A 21,669-nucleotide genomic window follows, 5' to 3' on the forward strand; every position below is an offset into this window, starting at 1 on the left:
AGATATGAAATAAATGCTCAAGCGACTTTTCCTACATTTTCATTCAATGCTTCAAAAGGAAAAACAGCATCGTCCAGTCCATTTGCAAAAGCCTTTGAACTGTACTACATGTACCACATCACTGTGGGAGGGAGGCGCCAACGTGAGGAAGACGACGACGACAGCGAGGTGGAGGGGGCGGAGTTCCTTACTCAAAAGCCTCGCAGACAAATTGACTAAGAACGGCGGCACCGGCGTGCACGCACATATCAGCCTGCTGCTCATGACTGTGTTGGAACATGAGCCTGTAGCGTTGTTGCTAAGCAAAAGCATCAAACTGGGGATGCAAAAGTAGAGCAACTGTTTTAAAATCATAATTCACAATTATAATAACAGATACGTTTCCACATGCAGCAGAAGTACTCACACTCAGTCAGTAGTTAAGTCGAAATACAAAAAAAAAGAAGTGCTGATTCATCTCCTTCAAAATGTACATACAGTATTCTGCGATGTACACGTGTAGAAAAGGACAAATGAATTACTACTGCCAATGATACTATTCTATGATGACTTGGCACAATGGATAAGAAGAACTTCTCTTAACTATAAAGATCATTCTGATTCATAATACTGTCATTATATCTGAAAATGAATATATATATATATTTTTTAAAAATACTTTTGCATCCCCTGTATAATACACAACCCTTTGACAGAGGAACCTCTAAGGTGGAACACGTCAGCAAATCAAAGGATTGACCATCAACGGCTTTTGGGGAACTCAAATTCAACTGAAATTTAAAAAAAAAAGCACTTAAGTAATGATTCTGTTAAAATGTATTGCACTTTCTCAAAGATTCAATGCAAATGTACTAACTATACAACTGACCAGCTCTTAAGACAGTAATTCTTTCTCATGCCACTAGAGGGATGCCAACTTTTATTCTGTCAAAGGTTTGCCTTTGAAATGCCAACCAATCAGATTCTGTTGGATCTTGGAAGCGCCATTGAATTTATCATCACCTTTGTTTTTCCTCACGGTTGAGTTTGCAGAAACATTTTGTCGCAGCTAAGAGCCAAGAAGCCCACTTTGCAATCTTGTCCCTTCCCTCAACGAGGCATCTTTTCACATGTGGAGCTGTCATGGTGATAAATGCGACTGAAGTCTGAGCCAGGATTAGCTTTGTTGCCGTCGTAGTATTCAAATGTCTGACAAAGGGTAAAACAATAGAAAAAGTAGCATTAACAATGGCCTAATCTAAGGAGGAATCAACTAGGGTTCCAATTACGGTTACAATTGAGGCTTTTGTGTCATTTATAAAACCATAGCATTCATTTAATCCGTTAACCCTAAATTTGTCTGTCTATGTTCTCTATCATTGCGGTCGGGCGGAATCTTCAGGAACTAAAAAAAAAAGGTGGCATATATTATTTTTAGTTATTAAACATAAACACAAAGAGAGCAAGGTATTCTTAACACTTGAGATTAATTAATACAGTGGTGCCTTGAGATACGAGTTCATAATAATCAATTGTCATTGTAAAGGTTTTATATTAATTGTGAGTGAAAGTGGATCCCAGGAAGAATAGTCTCTAGACTGGTAATGGAGAGCCTTCCATTAATAACTCCACTCACCTACTGAAATGAATGGAAATGCCATTTGTCTGTTCCAGCCTTCCCATAAAACAATATTTGTGTAATGTAATGTAATGTTTTTAATAACGAAAATAGTACTAGTAACCACTGGTAGTAATAGTGTAATTGTAAGAATTAATCTGTTAGTGCATGATGATTCATTTCATTATGGCTCTTGTGCACCACGTGGCCACCAGGTGACATTGTCATGCGTTCAAATATTTGCCTCATAGATGCTATTTGCTAGCCTTTCTGTGGCATTTTGCATTGTGTGTTAGCATTAAGCTAACGGAAGTCATTTTAAATAATAATAAATCCCACTGATTGACACACCCAACTAATGCCGTGTGTTTGTTTAATGCACAAGATTGACGGTCAACACAGGCATTTTGTGAGGAATTATTAACAGTGCGCTGCTTGTGAATTGAGATTGGCTGCCACCATACAGTGCTCCTCTCTCAGGTCTTTGCTCTCAAGTTAAGGAAAAATATTCAAACAGCTCTTATCTCAAGGCAAGAAAACAAAACAAAAAAAGACCCACGTGGAGACTGACCAATAGTACCAATTTGTGGCATGGGCTCCCGTCCAACAGCGATGATACGGTTTCAGTTGGAATGGTGCAACATGTACGTGAACGTCACACACTGACTACATGCTGATGGTCCAAAAGCCTTTCAAGATCCAGCCTGATTACTCGTCTCATTTGAAGCAAAGTTGTGTATTATGAAGTAAAAGGTCCGAATATGTCCTCCATCTCCACCTATATACGGCCGCCCTGTCTATGTCAAGTTATTTTGTATACAGCAAATGAAGAAAAAAAGCCACCTGTGTGTGAAGAATGGCACGTTCATGATCCCATCAAGCATACTTGTGTAGTGTTAACAGAGTACTTATTCACCTTGTACAGCTGTATTCCTACAAATATGGTTTATTGTATCATTGATACTGTAGTTTCAAAGACATGAACAACTATTTTTATGAAATGCGACAGTACGGACATATTACATTTTGCTAAGAAAAAAAAACTTGTGTACTGAAAGATATTCTGAATACTGTCAAACTCGATATGGTCTAAGAGACACTTTGACGTGATCGTATACATAACAGACAACGACGACTCAAGTGGGGAGATTTTATTTAATAAACATTTACACATAGGCACCTTTTGTGTGTGTTTTTCTCATTACAATTAAAATCAGATTGTACTAGTTGGTACATAAAAGTAATTATTTTTTAATCGACATTTGTGGAAAGCTGTTGGAGCATTTATTCAACATCCTATTCAGCTTTTGGTCTATGGTACGTACTTTGTCCTCCCACTCACTTCACTACAACGTACTAGTTGTGGGATATCAAATAAATGCTCAAGCCATTTGAGCAGTTACTGATATCCTACTAGTGGGGTGAATTAAAACTATAAATGTTCAAATGGCTTTCCATGAACAAGTTGATATGAGATATGTCAGCTGATTGGCTGAGTCAAATTTGTGTCAGTGGGGGGTGCTGCTTGTCCTGTTGCCTGTTGCATTTTCATAGGATTCTCCTCCTGGAATGATGAAAACAATTTAAAAATGGAGATAAAATGAGAAGAAACAAAAAAGTAGCTTTGTATTGAGAGATAGACGAGCACCTTGAGAGGTTTGTAGATTCCCATTTGGAAGCGGCAGCAGACCACATCCACAAAGAAGCCCATTACGCTGTGTAGCATGCCTGCAGCACACGCAAGGTAATCAATAAAATCATTTTCATTTCATAGGCTTCATTCATTCATTAAAAATGTCTGTTTTGAAGCTATTTTTGTAATAATTTCATTACCCAAAAGGTAAATAAAATTTTAACTTATTTTTACTCATTGACTCGCAGCCATTCACTGAAGCAACCCCCTTCGCTCCCGGCTGTTTTACTGGATTTTGCAAGGCCCACAGACTATTGTGTTTATTGGTATAAAAACCTACCAAAAGAAAGATTAGAGTCTCTTCTTTCATCAGGAAAACAAAAGTATATTTCTGTTTCCGTTTTGCAACAATTGGCATATAGAATATAGCAAAAAATGTCGGAATTATTTACATTCCTGGTGAAAACAATGGCAGAAAGAGCTTGTTGCAACATGGCCCTGGCTGATCTCTTATACTCTGCTGCCACCTGCTGGACGTTTTTTGTAATTAACTAGCATTGCTTTAAAGTATAACTCAACCGGAAGTCAGACTTTTGCTCCACCCCTCACTAAGATTTGAAATCGGCGCTCAAAGGTTGTGTTGCCTGGAGGATCGTTGGGTTGCGAATGGGGAGAGGGTTAGGCGTGGTCTGGTTGTGATTGACAGCAGCAACTCACTAAGAAGCCGTTTAAGGAGGCTTGTATGAAAATGAGCCGGTGGGTGGCGGAACAAGTGACGTAGTACGTATCTTCTCATGTAATGAGAGGACAAACAGCCAAATTGTGTTTATCCCGGTGTTTAACCGTAAAATGGCACCAAACACACTGTTTTGAAATTGAAGCTTTAAACAAACGTATTAAAATGTAAAAATAATGACCAGGACATGTAGACAGCATTAGTAGACACCAGTTTATCAGCACAAAAAGTTGATTAAGTGTTTTTGGGAGCAAAATGACTTCAAAAGTACAGCATTTCAAACCTTAAAATATTTTATTTTAAATATTACATTTAAAAAATATTTAAATAGTTCAACATTATTAAATATTTAAAATATTGACAAAAAAAACGATTTAATAAATATTTTGAAATAGATATTAAATATTTTAAATGAAACCTGAGACACCCTGGCAGCTCCCTTCCAAATATTGCGAAATATTCGACTGTATTGGGCATGACAAAAAAGGTCATACCACCTACACTGAAATGTTTTGACCAAAAAGCATTGAAAGGAGCGTGAGCGATCGACGTACCGATGGTGGAGAAGATGCCGCCGACAATGCCGCACAGACGGACCAGAAACTTCCAGAGCGGCATGTGCTGCTCGCTCACTTTGACCATCAGAGAGCTAATGTCATACTTCATGAAAATCCCCGAGATGCCGTGGCTGCCCGCCGCGTGGTTGATGGTGCGTTCCTACACGAGATGCACACACATGCATGCTGATCGCAAGACCTTGCTTCGTTCCGGTTATGGTACCTTCCAAGATCAAAGTCGTACCCTCTCGGTCACAGAGTACTGATGCGTGTCGGCCGCAACTTTGTATGTGTTGAGTTTGGTGGGGACGATGGTGATAAAGTACTGGAACATGTGATTGGCTGACAACAACAGTACACACAAACACACATTAAGTTCCAGCAGGCAATCAAAGCAGTCGTGTGAGGAAACTTATTTACATTCTGTGGTGACTTTCTCAGTGCCGTCCAGGGTGCTGATGACGCCCGGGATGTCCTCTCCGAACGACAGATGGTCGATGCGGTGAGAAAAGTTAAAACCTGCCACCCGACGAAACGAAACGACGACGGCATCAAAGGCGATAGGAGCACAAAGTAAAGGAAAAACATCAACTCACTGTCATGGCTGACAAGAGCCGCCAGGTGGGCGTGGCCTCGTGGATGAGGGATGGACCTGCGCACAAAATCAACACTTCATACGCATACTGTACAGCGGGACCTTGACTTAGAGTTGAACTCATTCGGTGACCAAGCTCATAACTCAGTTTACTCGTCATTAAAATAAACGCCCCTCAAAACACACCAACCAATATGGATTTTTTTTCTTCTAAGTTAGGCCGATGTTGATTCTAATATTTGGCAGAATAAATTAATGGATTAATTGGCTGATTTTTTTATTTTTATTAATTGTTTTAATTAATTAATGACTGCATTCGTTAACTCATGATTAATCTGAATACTGTTCTTAATTTACAATAAAATGTAGAATAAAATATTTTTTCTTAAGTTTTCAAGTTTGTGTGAACATAAAAGTGGGGAAAAAATATTAAACTAATAGAAATATGGCTGCATCTTTTAGTCATTGATACCAAGTAATATCATAATTTGTAAAATTTAGTTAAAATAAAAAAGTACTGTAATGTAAAAAAACTAAAAACCACAAGTGATACTGATTTGCGTTGTCATTTTTCTACCACTGGATGGCATAACTGCACTTGGAAGACGATGACAGCTCAGTGGATTTTTCTTTTCATGTTAAGAGCTATCTAATCTTTAAAATTAAGTAATTTGTGAATTTCTACAATTTTTTAAAATTGGAGAATACAACTTGACCCCAGTCTCCACAAATATATTCTTTATTATTAAATTTATTACTGCTAAATTTTGACGTGGACGTGTCCCCCAGTATAGGCTTTCCAAGTAAGGGGCGCTCATTAATTGCGCGTTTAAAAAAAATTGTGACGTTAAAAGAACTTTGAATTAACTCCAAATTACCGCACTAATTTTGACACCCCTACTCATAATACAAGAATAACAGTATGAATTACAGGCAGAACATTTGACGGTTTTACAGTACATGTATTTGGTACAGTACATGTATTTGGTACAGTACAGTACATGTATTTGAACTTTACTACAGAGAAAGAAAATGTTTTATGTTCTTTGGGGAGGGGCAAGTGTATGCGTGCGTATGTGTGCTTGTACATACTTGCCAACAGTGATGTGGAAGTTTCCAGCCACCTTGTTAACATACAGATGTCCATGAATCCGGCAGGAAGTCAGAGATGTGCTGCTGTCCACACTGTACAACAATGCACACACAAAATATACTTTGACTGCACTACTTTCCTTTCTTTCCAATGTTAAGTTTAATTCTTTCTAGTGTTTGAAGTGAGTGAGTCACAGTTAAGAGAACTGTGCCATGCTCCCTTCACAAATAGCTGTACAGCACTGTCCTTGTCTCGCTCTCCTCCCGCTCAACACATGCCCCAAACTATTTTAATTTAACAATATTGTACTTTATGGCAAACATTTTTATCTATCAGTTGTTTATAACACCTACTTTTTCTAGATTGCGATAAAAATTACGCAGATAAGACACTGCCTCATTAGTGGTTTTAGAGTAATCATGATGACTGGTATATTTTTTTTCCAACGGCCTACGGAGTAGTTTGGCTTCAGCCTGATGAACTCTGCCTGGCATCAAGTGACACAATCGTGAGACTTGAGCATTTCTGATGGATTGCTGCTGCTGCTGCTGCTAGATAGTTAAAAAAGTAGAAAATAATCTTTTTTTTTTTTTTTAATGGATAATCTCTAATTTCATACTACACTGCCCTGACTAAACAGAACATATTTTGGTGGGTGGATTCTGCACCTTCTGGACTGAGCAGGTGGAGATCCTTTCATGGCAGTCTTGAAGATCAAGTCCTGCAGGGAGTGCTCCACTCGCAGACGCTCCTGAATGTGAAGAAGAGTCCTGGAAACAACTTTTTTTTTTAAAGTCACTTCAGTCCTGTTTTTATGTACGTTGAAATACGGTACTGTGCTGTTTTGACTGAAAGCTTATATTCATTCTGTGACCGAGCTCTCATTTACAAAATACATTTTCAACATTGAAATGAATTAAAATGCCATTAATGGATGGATATCAAAAAGAAGGAAAAAGAAAATGGAATGCAAAAAAAGAAAAATCAACCAAACGACGGATCAATCTCACTAAATCAAAGGAATGATGTCATCAGCTCAACTTACATGTGCCATATTTGTTGTTGTGACGACAGCTCAAAGTTGACCTAAAATGAATGAGGGGGATAACAGTAACAGTTTACGTACCAGACAAAATAATTTTATATGTATGCGTTCAGGACACATATCCCAATTGTGGCACTTGAAAGCCAAAAATAAATAAATATCAATCCCACCACACAGGCAAATCCAAGCAAAGATACTGACCGGCTCGTATTTTAGGCCATCAGAAGCAACCATGGTCTCAGCCAGATCCAGAACATCTGCGCCTATGTCTGCACATTTAAACATAAGAATGATTCCAAACTTGACTCTCGCAAAGTTTACACAAACATACAAGACATTTGGACATACCATTATTTACACCTGATGGCACATATTTGTTCCTGGGGAAAAGTAAACAAAGCTTTTTGTTTTATTTGAGAAAATGGGAAATTGTTTAAATGATGATTTTAGGTTTCTTCTCTACCACTGTAGTTTCAATGTGTGAATTGTCAACTGAAAAAAAAAAAAAGATGCTCAGTTAGGTAAGACTGAAAGAGCCTGAACGTTTAAGACCTTAATGCTCATGTTAACTGTGCCTGAATTTCCAACAAATCTAACATACCTGTTAAAATCATGGTCTGAAAAATGTTTCTGGTCTGAATATACTTGTACAAAATAAAGCAGCAATAATTCCCACTTTCAAAGTTGCGGTGACACTCAAATTGATTCACAATAAAGGATTTTTTTTTTTTTTTATTACATTGAATCATGAATAAGGTGCTAGGAAACCAAGAATAGAAAAGGATCATTCAGCAAGTGCGTAAAAGGAAGACAGAAGGACAAAAAATTCTTGTATGTCCAAAGGACTCCCTACGGACACCCATTTTGCTGATAAATGACAAGAAACTTAAAAAAAAAAAGAAAGGCACTCTCGGCAACGAAGGAAGTGGTTTTTCGTCCATCAGTGTAGATTCATCACTCACTGGTCAAGTAGCAACGTACCTCTCACATACGGACGCCTGTTTTGCTGAAGACTGAAAGAAGCAAGCGCAGTGTTGCCAACTACCCAATAAGGTAAGGTAGCTATTGGCTGTCATAAAAGTCGCGAGAGGTCGCTAAAGAACATCATTGCCTAATTTGCATAATTGGTAATTTGCATTTAATAGTAATTCATGCTGTAGGAGAGATGAATAACATCGTGGGAGAGCTAAAAGAACACCCTAAAGAACACTAGAAAAAGCCACTAGTCGTTTTGACAACAACAAAAAGACGCCAAGAGGCTTTGTAAAGACGCCAGATTTAGCAAAGAGAACTGCATTGAATATATATGTGCAACAGCTAGTACGCTAACTACTTATATGATGTGTTGCATGTGAATAGTTTATATTGTGAATTTACTTGGCAACAGTCAACTAAGAGTGAAGTGCTCATGTTTTTTTAACATGAAGGCCCACTGATGCAAGTGACAAGACAGTCTGTCAATACTGACGGAATGCCAACTTTTGTCGGTTGGTCCTAAAATAGGGGTGACGTTTACCAAGTGTGGGTAAAATAAGATGGCGGACAGACGATTAGGTTGGTTCGCACCAGCAAAAATATGTAAAATGGCCACCCCTGGAAAAAAGTAATGGTACCTTTACAATGAAAAGGAAACAGGGCAGTCAAAAAGTGATACTTCTGAATATTACGGTCTACCTTTGTTAACATTTGCCATGTTGAGTGTAAAATTATCCTTTCTATTTTGGTTCCATGCCAATCACAAACTGAATGTGCTGACACTTCGCCCCCACTAGTTAAATGGCATCATAGTCACACAGCTCAACGTGACATGTCTTATACAGTATGTCTATTGTTCAAAGGCAGCTCTGAGAAATACTCTATTGTCATTGGATAATTTGCTTTCTATCACAGAATTGTTAGCTTGTTTTTTTTTTCTATGAGGGTGGAGTGAGTAGTGTTTGGAACCGGAGTGGCAGGAAATTAAAGAAGCACTTCTCACCTCCACTATTCCAATCCTTGGTGCGCAAATGTGCAGTGGCATATATGAATCTCCTAATCAATATTTTCAATGTGTACCTGCTCACCACTTATGTGCACCCATTTCTATAACTACTAGTGGTTCCCAATCAAATATGCCACATGAAATTATCAAATAAAGGAAAAACTACATAAATAACTTGCATGTCCACTTTTTTGAGACACTATGGGGTATTGCATCTTAATTGTCTCAATAAATGTTGGGGAAAACTGGTCTACAAGCTTAACAAAATGTTCATAGTATACTGTACTATATTGATTGTTAGCGAATACTACTTACACTGGCATCTCATGGCTACTGTGATGTCAATGTTTATCCTCAGTTTGCTGCAAAGGAAAGGGCAGTAGTATGAGTACATTTCACACAATATTTAAATAAATATTAGACTTCCTGGTGTTGGTACCTGCTGAAATCTTTATCTACTTCGTACTCGTATTTCATCCATGTATCCCTGTAGACAAAAAACTCAAAAACGGCGAGGACAGCCATGGCACTGAACGCAATCAGAGACACTGGGAGAAGGGACGACGACGACGACGACGACATAATGTTACCATAAAATGAGAAGTTATTCGTGGGTTTGTGCGTCTGTCTACTCTCCGTACTTACCTGTGCCCCCGCTGGCTGACGACTCCACGTAACTCTCGGGGACTTTGTGGAAGGCGTCCAGCTCTCTGACCAGCGTTAACGCTTTCTTTTTGCTCAGTCTCCTCATCTTGGCGTATCTTCTGGCGTGAATGAATGTCGCTGGATGAGATGTTTGTTTGACGTTTCAAGTTGACGTGCTGACGTTCAGCAACATGACAGCTGCTAGCTTGATGGTTGGAGTTAGCGAGAAAGAAAGGCTTAGACGCTTACGTAGCACATGCGTGCGCTCTGTTAGTGACTGGATCAAAGTTTAATTCAAGCTCATTCCTAAAAAATAATAATAATAATAATAAACGGTAACGGGAGCAAAAAATAAAGACGAGGATAGTGATGAATCAGGTTGTGTGACGCATTATTTGGAGACGAAAACCGCACACGTTTTGACGTAGCGCCCTCGGGTGGATCCTAAAAAGAACTGCAAGTAGGTACGACGATACAGTTGTGCGTTTCGAGGTTACGAACAGCGCGCGGTGAAAGTTATTTTCACTTTCACATACCACTAAAGGGAGCACCTATTTTTTACTGTACGGGATATCACAAAGCAGTCGTTTTATGCTTACCTTATTAAACCGGAAGTAGTGTAATTTGAAGCGGCACTTCATGTGTAGATAATACACAACAAAGTTTAAAGTTTAAGGACGATTCAATTGCACACACACAGCGTATTGAAGTACCTGTCATCGTTTTATTATTCATAACATAACCAATGGTTTTGAAACGGAAAGCTTGACATGAGGACGGTACTTTCTGAATTTTAAGTAAAGCACACTAAGGATGGTGTGTTTACAGGTTAGCATGTCTGCCTCGCATTTTTGATGTTTTGGATTCAAATCTCAGCTCCTACCCTCCCGTGTCCAGTTTGACTTTTCTCATTTTGTAGTGAAGACTCAAAATTGTCCGTTGATGTGAATGTGTGTTTTATTCAGCAAAACGTCAGCTGAGATAGTTTCAGCTCACCAACAATGGTTTTGGTGATAAGCAGACAGTAGTGTTGTGCCGATACCGATACCCAGTACCAGGAGGGGCCCCAATACTGTAATAAAACACTGGCATCGGTATCAGTGTGTACTAACAAATAACGGGGCGATGCTAGTATTTACCAATACAAGTATAGAAATTTTAACGCAGCGCACACTCACTTATGTGTGATCACAGGTGTTTGGGGCATGCATTTCCTGTTTCACAAAGGTTTTTAAGCAGTGCCTGACCAAGACATTTATGATTTTTCATCCAAGTGAGTATGCAGTTCTTTAAAATAAAATAAAATAATAATAATAATAATAATAATAAACGGTGTGACATTGGTACGGTATTATCATTGGCCGATACGGCACAGCCGAGTATTGGAATTGGTATCAGAAGTCAAAAATGCTTATCGGAACAACGCTAGACATAAGTAAACATGCTGACAACATGCTCCAGTTTTATAATCAACTCTTGAATCATGTCTGTACTGAAGAGGCAATTGCAGTACAGTACCTCGACTATACGAGTTTGATTAATTCCTTTACCGAGATCCTATCTCGGTTTACTTATATATGTGGGGTTTCTCCCCCCAGAAAACTTTCTAAAACCGGTGGTCAGAGATGGACGGACAAAATTTCGCCGGGATAATCTTTGTCGGGGGCGTGGGATTTTGAGAATGACAATTACATTCCAAAATCATATATAGTGTTTGTCAAAGTCTGGGGTAGGGGTGGCAAAAAAAAAGTCCAGTGATTATTATTCATCGTCCATTGGTGGGGTAATCAGTGTGTTCAATTTTCGGTTGGGGGGGGGGGGGGGGGGTAATTATTTTGGTGGGCCGCCAGGCTAATAAAACACTGGGAGAAAGCCTGTATAAGGGATGGATTTCCACATTGACATGTTTAATAACCTTCCCAAAAAAAAGATATGTTTTTAATGAAGACAAATAGCACTGTACCATATAAAAGCAAAGAGGATCCCTCAAAAATATTTGTAATTGTATATGGATACCACAAGATGGTTGCAAAACATTTCTATTCCACAAAGCTATGGTCTGATTAAATGAACCCACCTCCCCAATAAAGGATGAAAATTTGCAAATGCCAGACAGCAAATATGCAGGGGATGACTGTACTGTATGATTGAAGTATTCCTTTAAGATAGAGTCAGGTTAGTTTAGCCTACATGTGAGCGCCTGTTGGCGAGTTGTCGCCTACAGCAGCTCCTTGCAAGTGTTCTCATTTTTGTCATTTGTGTGTTTGAGATACTATCCAGTCACTAACCTGCTTGAAAGTGCATTGCAGCTTGTGGCTCTCCTTGCCTACATGTGAGGGCATTACAGCTCTTTAACAGCTACATTTTCTTCCACTTCATCCAGAGCAGCTAATAACTCAAAAAAATAAACAGTATGTTGGGGCACTTGTAAGTCAAGGTACCGCTGTGTTTAAAAAAAAAAAAAGAAAGAAAAGAGAACATTGAAGTTGAGTTGCAGTGATATTGTCCATCCACACGCGATGTGAAGCTACTCAGCAGGTACAGAGTCTGGGCCCTCATCCTGCAGGCCAGCCGTACGATGGGCATCTGAGGCGGGCGTGTCGGGCACCTCTTGGGAGAGCTCCTCGGAGCATCTGCTTGCGGTGGGTGAAACCACGTCAGGGCTAGAGTCGCAGCAATCTGAGCTCTGGCCCGAGGTGACCGTGGTGATGGTGCCACTCTGCAGCGTTGGGTCCAAGTCGTCATCGTCGTCGTCCTCCGGGATGGGTGACTCGTGAATGTCTGGCCAAAAAAATAAGAGTTCAGACTTATTTTTCAGAAAAATAAAATAGGATATAGAGGAACTGCTAACGGTTACGAGGGTGATTATGGAACAAATTTTAGGTCAGCGATTTGGGTTTCATCGCTTCTGTCATAGGAACGGAAATCAGTTATAAACCGAGAAAAACCTGTAATTCATTATTACATGGATACACAAAAGTGAACTTACTACTGAAGGCATCTGGGTACTGCTTGCCAATCTTCCCTTTAAGTGTCCTGAAGAGTGGGAAAAAAATGTCTAATGTTTAATGTGTACTATTTAAATCAGCAATGTACAATTTTTTCCCATTAAAGGCCATATACAGAAAAATTAAAGGAAGAGGAAAATTTGTTGCACATAAAAGTGACAAGTAAAACATTTTGGAAAAAAATTGTATTCGTAATCTTTTGTGTATGTTGTGTTTAATTTTATTATTAGAATGAATTAAAGAAGCCAAATGGTCACAGGGCCAGACTTTTAACTTCCCCTTTGAAATAACTTAATAACCTGATCCGTCGGAAGACGCTGTCCAAATCTTTCTTCAACTCGACGAGGGTGCGCGTGTGGAGCAAGAAGCGCTCATTCATCTGCTGCAGTCGCACGTTGGACAACCCATTGAAGTTTATCAGCATTTCATTGGTCTTTTCAAAGCGGTCCAGCCTGATAGGGAACATTTTTTTATACACTGGAAAAAAATTGTACTCCATTTTATTTCATCAAGTGATTGCAGAAAATAAAAATCATATGGCTCTAAATAAAAAAATTTAAGTAAACTATACATCTACTTTAAAAAATGTCTCCGGAGCCAGATGATTTTATTGTGTGCAACCACTTGATGAAATAAAATTTAGTTAATTCAACACACACAGCTTGTCTTTGAACACGCATGAAAATGGCGACAGCAGCAGGGCGCGCTGTGGCGGAGCTTCCTCATGAATTTTCCAAGAGTTAAACCGGAGATATACCGAACTCAAGATGGAAAAGTCATTGTTGAAGATGATTTGCTGAACTTTATGGTGATCAAAATGCGCACCTTGAGCCACAATGACATAATTCCGCGACCAGCAGCTTCAGCTCTGAAAGAATTGAATCTGCAAAAGTCGTATTGTCAGAGCTTCTTTTCCACAATAAACGATGGGTAACGCACCGGGACAAAAGAAGGACTTTTACAATGTTAAATTATGCCTGCAAGTCCTCAATGAGTGCAGAGAGAATATACCATGATTTGTATTGCATTTCCTGGATTAATTACCTCCCATGTCATTTAATTACGTGGACGTGTCAGAGGGCTGGGCAATAAATCGATGTAATTCGATACATCGTCATTTTAAAAACCAAATCGTTGAATCAAATTTTTTCTTCTGGATTATTAAAAGCTGTTGTTCTCATGTTCTGTTACATCCAAATGTTTTTGTGAGTTGTAATTTTGCACATGTGTCAGAATGATGGATGTGTGGTTTACAAGACATGTTTACAATAGCTACCAACTACTTAATTGTGGCATTTAAGAACAAACGATGAATGTTAAAACTAATTTGGAATTAGTATACATTATTGTTGTCTGAACATTTTTCCACAGCAATTATTTTTGAATATATGAAGCCTTTCAAATAAATGTTTGTTGGGTTTATTAGATTAAAATCAATTAGAATTGTAATCGTCCTGAATGACTGCAAAAATCGAGATTTTATTTTTGGGCCATATCGCCCACCCCTAGTGCCGACTCTCCTTGGCAGAATGCAGCAAATAAATGCAGACATTAATTACCTTAAAACCACAATGAGCACTCAGGTATCTGCTTGTGAAACTTTGCAGCTGGTTTCTATATCCCTTGACAACTGCCTGACAGCTATGGAGAAGTCCTCAAGCGCGGCAGCATTTACATCTGCAGGTCTTGTGCCCAATACTTACCTTCCCACATTGACAGTTGAGTCAATGGGCAGGTGTCAGTGGCGCCTGGCGTGTTCGATGGTATCCAACGAGCCGAACCTGCAGACTCAATTCCGGGAGGCACACAGCCCCAAGCTTGGAGCATGGTCGTGAAGGAAGGACGGAAAAAGAAGCAAGTTTCTGAGAGCTCTGCTCGTCTTGAGCCGCCCATGCCTAAAATCTCAGCGAAGTATGAGAGGACGAAGTCCAGAATAACTGGGACGGGGACTGGAAGCGGTATACTTGCTGTCAAAACCAAGGTGGTCAGTGTATTTGCAACCAGGTTTGATCTCAGTGTATACAACAACACTCTGTGTAACTACTTAAGTGAAAAGCTGGGTCGGGAGGTGAAATGTCATAAAGTTGAGACATTACAGAAAATATATCATTATTTTTGTATAACTGCTGAATGCAACAAAAAGGTGGAAATGTATGACCCGCAGCTTTGGCCCATTGGATCGTTTGTACGACACTATTATGAGCCTCGCCAACCTCCCACTAAGGCATAAATTATATTAAATATAATGCTAATAAGACTCATGTAATGATAGTTAAAAGCACTGGGAATAAGAAATTAATTTTTTCAACAATTTATTTATCAAACAGCCCCCTTAATGTATGTGTAGAAACCAAATATCTCAGTCATACCATATTTGAGGATTGAATGGATGACAAAGATATCTCTCGCCAGCGCCGTAAAATACACTTACAGGCTAATTTGGTGATTACAAAGTTTTCTATGTGCTCTGATTCTGTTAAGTGCTTATTGTTCAGAACTTATATTACACCACTCTATACTGCTTAGCTGTGGACCAACTACAAGAAGTCAAGTTTACATAGGCTTAAAGCTGCCTACAATGATGCTTCTTCTTCGAGTTCCTAGATGGCATAGTGCCAACATTTGATGCACTGTTAAGCCAGTTTATTTGTTGACTAGACATAATAATAGTCTTGGTCAGCCCAATGAAAAGCGGTTATAGATTTACCTCTAAGGTTAGATTGCATTGGTTCACTACTTCGTATAAATTATAACGTGTATAGTTAAGTGTATTTTAAATCTTTATTGTCCTTTTATGTGTGAATGTTTTATTTTTATTTTGCATGGACCTGTGTCTGCAATAAAGAATGACTTGACACCATTTTTTCCCCAGTGTATTTATATTTTGTAAAATTGTGTTAGTTTCACACTGTGGTTCGGTAACGTCAAAAAACAATTTCCTTTTGAAACTAGATTTATTGAACTCTATGTTTAATTAACTGAGTAACTTAACCGCTGTTGAGACCAGAACAGTCCAAAAGAAAGAAAGGTCTTGTCACAGTAAGTTGTCAATGTGTTAATTAAAACCATATGTAACAAAAGTACTAGTATGTAGGCCTACTTTAGTATCAGTGACTAATTAAGAGGTATCACTCGAGTTTCAATGTGGAAGTTTGATTTCATATGGGTAAGTATGAAATTAACTCGTAAGTCAAGGTATAACTGTACTTAAGGGTATTGACAATTCCGAGCTTACGTCACAAGTCAAAATGGCGGTCAACTGAAAGGAAGCTCTCCGCTCATTGAAAATCATTGGACTTTGGGTCGTTGTAATTTGATTCGTGAGGATTATTTTTGATTTCAAAATGTCATGAAATGTCATTTACTGCAAAGGAAACATTCTGCATTGCGTTACATTGTGGAAATATCAGAAATGCCCAAATGTTTGGAATTGTCGGTTGGCAATCAATACCGTCCACAGTAAATAAAAATACACAAGAGTTGTATGAAAACAGACTAAAACTAGAAACAAAAGATGATTCAGATTCTGACTTACATGTGTCGCTGAGCCTGGATGATGGCGTTGACGTCCTCAGAGTTGACCATGCTCAGCATCCGGCTGCAGAACACGCCGGAGGCACTGGGCTCCACCATGATGAAGCTCCAGACACAGAACACTTCCAAATAGCACTCTGTGTCAACACAAAACCTTCAGTCCGCTGCTAGAAAGCAAAAAGGTGTTAGTAAAAGCCTACTAGAACAGATTAGTGTAACTTTATTTGGTAGCAAGTTGTGTGGTGACTCTAATTTAACATTAGTTTGAATGTGATTAGTTATTTTTTAACACAGCCACATCCTCGGTTATGAGAGCGCGTGAACACTTGTGCAACCCCCATTATCTCAGTCGCTTCTATATCTTCGAAAAGATTAATCAGTAAAACCTGGAAACTGAACAAGGGTGTGTAGAGTTTTTATTACCAGTGCAGAAAAAAATGCTGACTGGCGCAAGGTCATGTTATTCGTCTCTATTCAGTCAGTTGAGTTATGTAGAACGACAAGCGGCGTTCTTCTCCCAGCTACAAATAATTGAATCTAGTAATGCTTCTAAACTAAAATAAACTTACCTTAACTAACGACGATAATAAAACGACCGAAGCACAACAATGGAAATGTCCACCTCAGGTTCTTCAAAAGATGTCTATATTGACGAATTTACGTAATTGGGTAGCATAACATTTATACAGGTCGCCGCCTGCTAAATCAAAACAAAGTATTTCCGTATTTGAGCAACTTCCGGTCACGAGGGTTGCATGTCCGGTGATGTCTGCGTTTTATATGGTTCCCTTCCTTTATTGGAAACACTGTAAAGAGAAATGTTCTGCCATTACGTTAGTGTTCAAATCTATCAAAAGAACATGTAGACAATATGCAATGCGATACCAATTTAGAAGAGAATGCTCTCATGACTTCATACAGGGATTCTAGCGTAAAACATGCACTGATAATATTGTTTTCAGCAAAGCAGGTTGTCAGTAAATGACAGAGGGTCTACTCTCTAGCATGGGTCTAGCTCTAGCTGCTAGAGTCTAGACTCTTCTCGGCCACGGAGGCGGGACTTTTGAGGAAAAAAAACTGTTTCCCGGAAACTGTTGCGACATTGGCATGAGAATTAAACTTATACACATTACAACAGATCAGATAGTCAATGTTAATGAAAAAAGTGAAGTCAAAACTACACACACAAAAAAAGGGGTCTGTAGCGCCCCCTACACGTATTTTAACGGAGCCCGTCCCGCTATGTTTGAACTACGGCTACAAAAGTTGGGTGACACGCATAGCATCCCGAGACGAAAAAGAAAGACTTACCCTAAAATGTACAGGAAGTGAGCTATGAGTATTTGAATGTCCAGTTTTAGCCCATTTATGGACATTTACATGGGTCATACTTTTAACTCCCTTGTCCTAGGCCAAAGGTACCCGAGTCCGGTCCTCGAGAGCCCCTATCTAGCCTGTTTTCCATGTCTCCCTCATCCAACGCAGCTGAATTCAATGATCAGCTCATCAGCAAGCTTTGCAGAAGCCTGATCCTGAATCAGGTGTGTTCGTGGAGAGAATCATGGAAAACAGTCTGGATAGGGGCTTTCGACAACTGGACCTGGGCACTCCTGTCCTAGACGCAGGGCTGGATTGACCATCTGGCATAGGCCTCCAGGGCAGGTACCCAGTGGGCCGGCCTCTTTTGGGGCCGATGCAGTATTTATTCATTTATTTTCCCTACATTTTACCACAATAAACAGGCCGTTAATCCATTTTGAATATAGATAGCAAACATTATCAATACAGATCAGTGACAGAACTACTGTACATGTTAGGCAAGAGTCGGTCGGGATGGGATGAAAAGGCGGGTGGAAGTCAAGATGCCAGAGTCAATTATTTAGTGCCAGTCCAAGGCCTGCCTAGACAGTTAACCAGACTGACTTCAAACTTGGGCTGTGCCATCTCAACACCTGGAATAAGATCAGGGGGGAAAAAAAATTCAGTTTTCAACATATATGATGTGGACGGGCCATAACATTTTGAGTTTCTAAATCCATTCTTAACGAAGCATTCTCGGTTGTACAAATCTAGTCCGAGAGGCACGAAAATTTGGAGGCATGATGTATAGAAAGTATTTTTTAGCCATATGCTAAACCTAACAGGAAATCCCAAAGAGACCTTTCATGATTCATGAACATCAATATTTTACAGATTTCTTGTGCAATTTTCAATAAATGGCTCAATAGCGCCCTCTACAAATGTTTAATGATACATTCCCATTTGTACGATTGTGTGAAAGAAGACAAGAACAATGGCTATCAAATCTTCGACGTGATCACTTTGCACATCTAAACATCCAATTAATCATATGCGCAGATCACTTCATATGAGTTACTTTTTTTCCCATGTGGGTACAATTAGACACAAAAAGAAGAAATTTGACATATCAATCTTGTACAGTAGGAACAAGCTGATATTTTAAAAGGACACAAAACAATTAATAAATGGGAACTGTAGAAAACAATATAATAAAAACAAACCAAGGGTTCTTTTTAAACGTATTTCTTGTACAAAATGGTCCATTCAGATATTATGATTGTATTAAATTAGGAAATCAAATACACTTGTAAAAAGCTGTAACAATATCAAACTAGAAAAATAACATGAAACAATGTGATCATCAAAATGACATTTATTAATGTATGAACTTTGACGTCCAACAAAATACCAAACAGGCAAAGAATTCCTGCATCAAATTTAATTCAGAATCTTGAGTCCTGTTTACAAACACAAAAATAACTACAGGTAATAGATCTTACCACAGGAAAACCAATGGAAAAAAAGTCATCTTTTGGTGAGGTAAGGCATCAAGTTTTTTGTTTTTAATACTTAGTTGTGAATTTCGCTGTTCGGTTTTCTTTTCTACTTATTGTGTACAGGTCAGTAACTGACATTTGCCTTTTTGCCGCCGAGTGGCAGAAAGCTCTATTGTAACTGAGCAACTCATTGACAATTTTAGCAGCTCCAATACATGGAATTAATAACTTACTATTTTATGCAGCCCACTCATCAGCGCTTGCAGCCCAAGGTATGCGAACGCTATGGCTGCATGGTTAAGAACCACTTATTTAAACATTTCAGGTATGAACTTATGGCCACCCCTATATGAGTCATGGTTTCACCCTGGCCACCCTATTTGTATAGTAGATATCAATCCCAAACCCTTTATGTTTGTGAGATTTGAAAAGTATTTAATGCCATTTTTGTAAAATACATTGATGTAAGATATTATGTAAATTATAGGGAGATAAAGTTTACCATCTCCACAATTACTGATAACAATTCACACATCATTTTGCAGAAAAAAGCAACCTTGGTTAACTGGGCGCCCTCAGTCAACAAGGGGTATGAGAGGAGGCAGGACACGACAGCAACGAAATCCAAACAATGACAGATGAGGAGAAAAATTGAAGCTGCAGAATCACTTTGTCAATCAGTCATAAAACAATACATTAAAATCTTAATTGATGGTGTGAAGTCACAAATCATGTACTTGAGAAGGTGTAAAATTAAATCTAGCCTGCAAATCTGTACTAAAGTTTTATAGTGCCTATAATTATGTACAAACATTATTGTGTGTTCAGGATTAAAGTTTGTACACTTAGCATTTTTCCCATGAAGTTGAACTCTTTAGTGCTCTTTAATACCAATGTGTTACTATGCATCACTCCATGAATTATGCGGTAATTATGATACTTATATTCCTGAAATATCTGCACATATACATGCACATAAGAGTTATTCTTGGATTGATTCATTCATACTCTGGGAATGTCTCACCTTGAATGGAAAAAACACAAATGAGAATAAAGTTTATAAAGCGAGATATATCCAGTTTTCACTGAAACAAACAACATAAATATCGAGCAGTCCAGCACATATACCGCTTCTAAAGTGTACATGAAGTATTATTAAATAGTATTTATTTTTACAAAATTTCGTGTCATATTTTGCTGATTGTAACTAGATGTCTCCCCTACATTGATTTGATTGACTGAACACAGTCTTACGTAATCATTTCTGTAATCAATGAATAGATGGGAGATATAACACTAGATTATTCTTGGGGAAAACACAGCGCAACATTGTACTTACTTTTATCAACAGTAAATTTTGATTAGAAGTATATTTTTTCTATTATCTTCAGTGAAACAATCATTCATACTTTTATTCAAGTAAATTTGAACAAAAAGTTAACTCATAAATTTAAAAACCACTGGGGCAAGTGATTTTTTATCAATTAACACTACAAAAGATGTACCCAATCATGGAATATCCAATATTTGTCACAATTCTCTTATCATACATACCTTTAATCTATCTAGTTCTTTCCAATTACAAATTTTATTTTATAACTACACATTTTTAATCCGTCTTGTAAACATTTAAACACGATAACCACAACACTTTAGTTTATACTTGTGCGGTCTCTTTGTTCGCAGCTAGCCAACTAAAGATAGCTTGAAGGCTTTGATGTACAGCATGACGAGTTTATCGACAATTTACACCATTAAAGTAGTGATTGATGTACTGTGTCAACCAAAAGCAACATACCTTTGCTTCCACGCACTTTGTGTCATGTTCCTTGGCTTGCTTGTTGTTTTCTTTTTCTTTTCAGTTATCAGGGGCTGGTCAATGGGTGGAGCTTCCTGGCCCACACCTGTTGGTCATTGTGACCAGCAGGCTAATTAGGCACACAGCAACTGGGGGCCAGCGTTGGGTTATAGTAAGTCAATTGCTCACTGCCAGAGCCAGACTCAATTTCCTTGTGTCATCAGTCCTGGGTACTTTTTCTAGTCTTTTCTTTTGCGTAAGTACCTCCTGTCAACGTTACTCCAGTTTGTCCTTTTGCTGTTCTGGTTTTAGTTACTTTAGATTTTACGACGCCCCTCAGTTGGAGGCTTTGTTTTTGGTATTTTTGTTTATATCCAATTCTCCCGTGTTACGTGTTATTTTGTGTTTACTTTGAACTACCATTCTTGCTACATCGCCTTTTGGTGCTATTTGTAAATAAACTGGTTAAACAATTAGTGTGCTTTGTCTGCTTCTTGGGGTCCTGTACTCATTTGTCACTTTGGGGAACAAACTACACAGCAAACATGGTCAGTTGAGGCCCATATTGGCACCACTTGGCTGGGCAAGAGGAAGGGCTGCCCATTTGGGCAGTAGATGGGCTAAACTAAGAATAAGTGGGCTCTGGCTT

At 38.7% G+C, this 21,669-nt stretch overlaps 3 protein-coding genes across 15 annotated transcripts in view; 1 reads left to right on the forward strand and 2 right to left on the reverse strand.

Annotated features, from left to right (window-relative positions):
• Positions 1-3,463, forward strand: part of magi2b (membrane associated guanylate kinase, WW and PDZ domain containing 2b) — a 240,644-nt gene extending 237,181 nt beyond the window's left edge. For all 9 annotated transcript variants that reach the window (XM_077568842.1, XM_077568844.1, XM_077568845.1 and 6 more), the window contains one exon: positions 59-3,463. In XM_077568842.1, the coding sequence (XP_077424968.1) occupies positions 59-98 (40 nt within the window). In that variant the 3' untranslated portion in view covers positions 99-3,463. The remainder of the gene's footprint in view (positions 1-58) is intronic.
• Positions 2,734-10,305, reverse strand: ergic2 (ERGIC and golgi 2). Its single transcript, XM_077568855.1, has 13 exons — positions 9,883-10,305; positions 9,677-9,785; positions 9,553-9,599; positions 7,458-7,525; positions 7,257-7,297; positions 6,880-6,981; positions 6,211-6,303; positions 5,120-5,175; positions 4,944-5,042; positions 4,768-4,865; positions 4,521-4,683; positions 3,246-3,325; positions 2,734-3,161 (listed from the first exon to the last, which is right to left on the reverse strand). The coding sequence occupies exons 1-13, from the start codon at positions 9,986-9,988 to the stop codon at positions 3,078-3,080; spliced, it is 1,146 nt and encodes a 381-aa protein (XP_077424981.1). The 5' UTR covers positions 9,989-10,305; the 3' UTR covers positions 2,734-3,077.
• Positions 10,306-11,761: 1,456 nt separating this feature from the next.
• Positions 11,762-21,132, reverse strand: kxd1 (KxDL motif containing 1). Of its 5 annotated transcripts, none has more exons than XM_077568408.1 (5): positions 21,021-21,132; positions 16,426-16,591; positions 13,190-13,342; positions 12,872-12,918; positions 11,762-12,663 (listed from the first exon to the last, which is right to left on the reverse strand). In XM_077568408.1, the coding sequence occupies exons 2-5, from the start codon at positions 16,521-16,523 to the stop codon at positions 12,410-12,412; spliced, it is 552 nt and encodes a 183-aa protein (XP_077424534.1). In that variant the 5' UTR covers positions 16,524-16,591; positions 21,021-21,132; the 3' UTR covers positions 11,762-12,409. The 5 variants fall into 5 exon arrangements, with proteins under 5 accessions (XP_077424534.1, XP_077424535.1, XP_077424532.1 ...); XM_077568409.1 differs by having other exon boundaries at positions 16,426-16,561; positions 21,021-21,050; XM_077568406.1 differs by lacking the exon at positions 21,021-21,132 and adding an exon at positions 16,994-17,186 and having other exon boundaries at positions 16,426-16,561.
• Between the last annotated feature and the right edge of the window lie 537 nt (positions 21,133-21,669).

Source organism: Vanacampus margaritifer, chromosome 6 (genome assembly GCF_051991255.1).
Source record: "Vanacampus margaritifer isolate UIUO_Vmar chromosome 6, RoL_Vmar_1.0, whole genome shotgun sequence".
NCBI lineage: Eukaryota > Metazoa > Chordata > Actinopteri > Syngnathiformes > Syngnathidae > Vanacampus > Vanacampus margaritifer.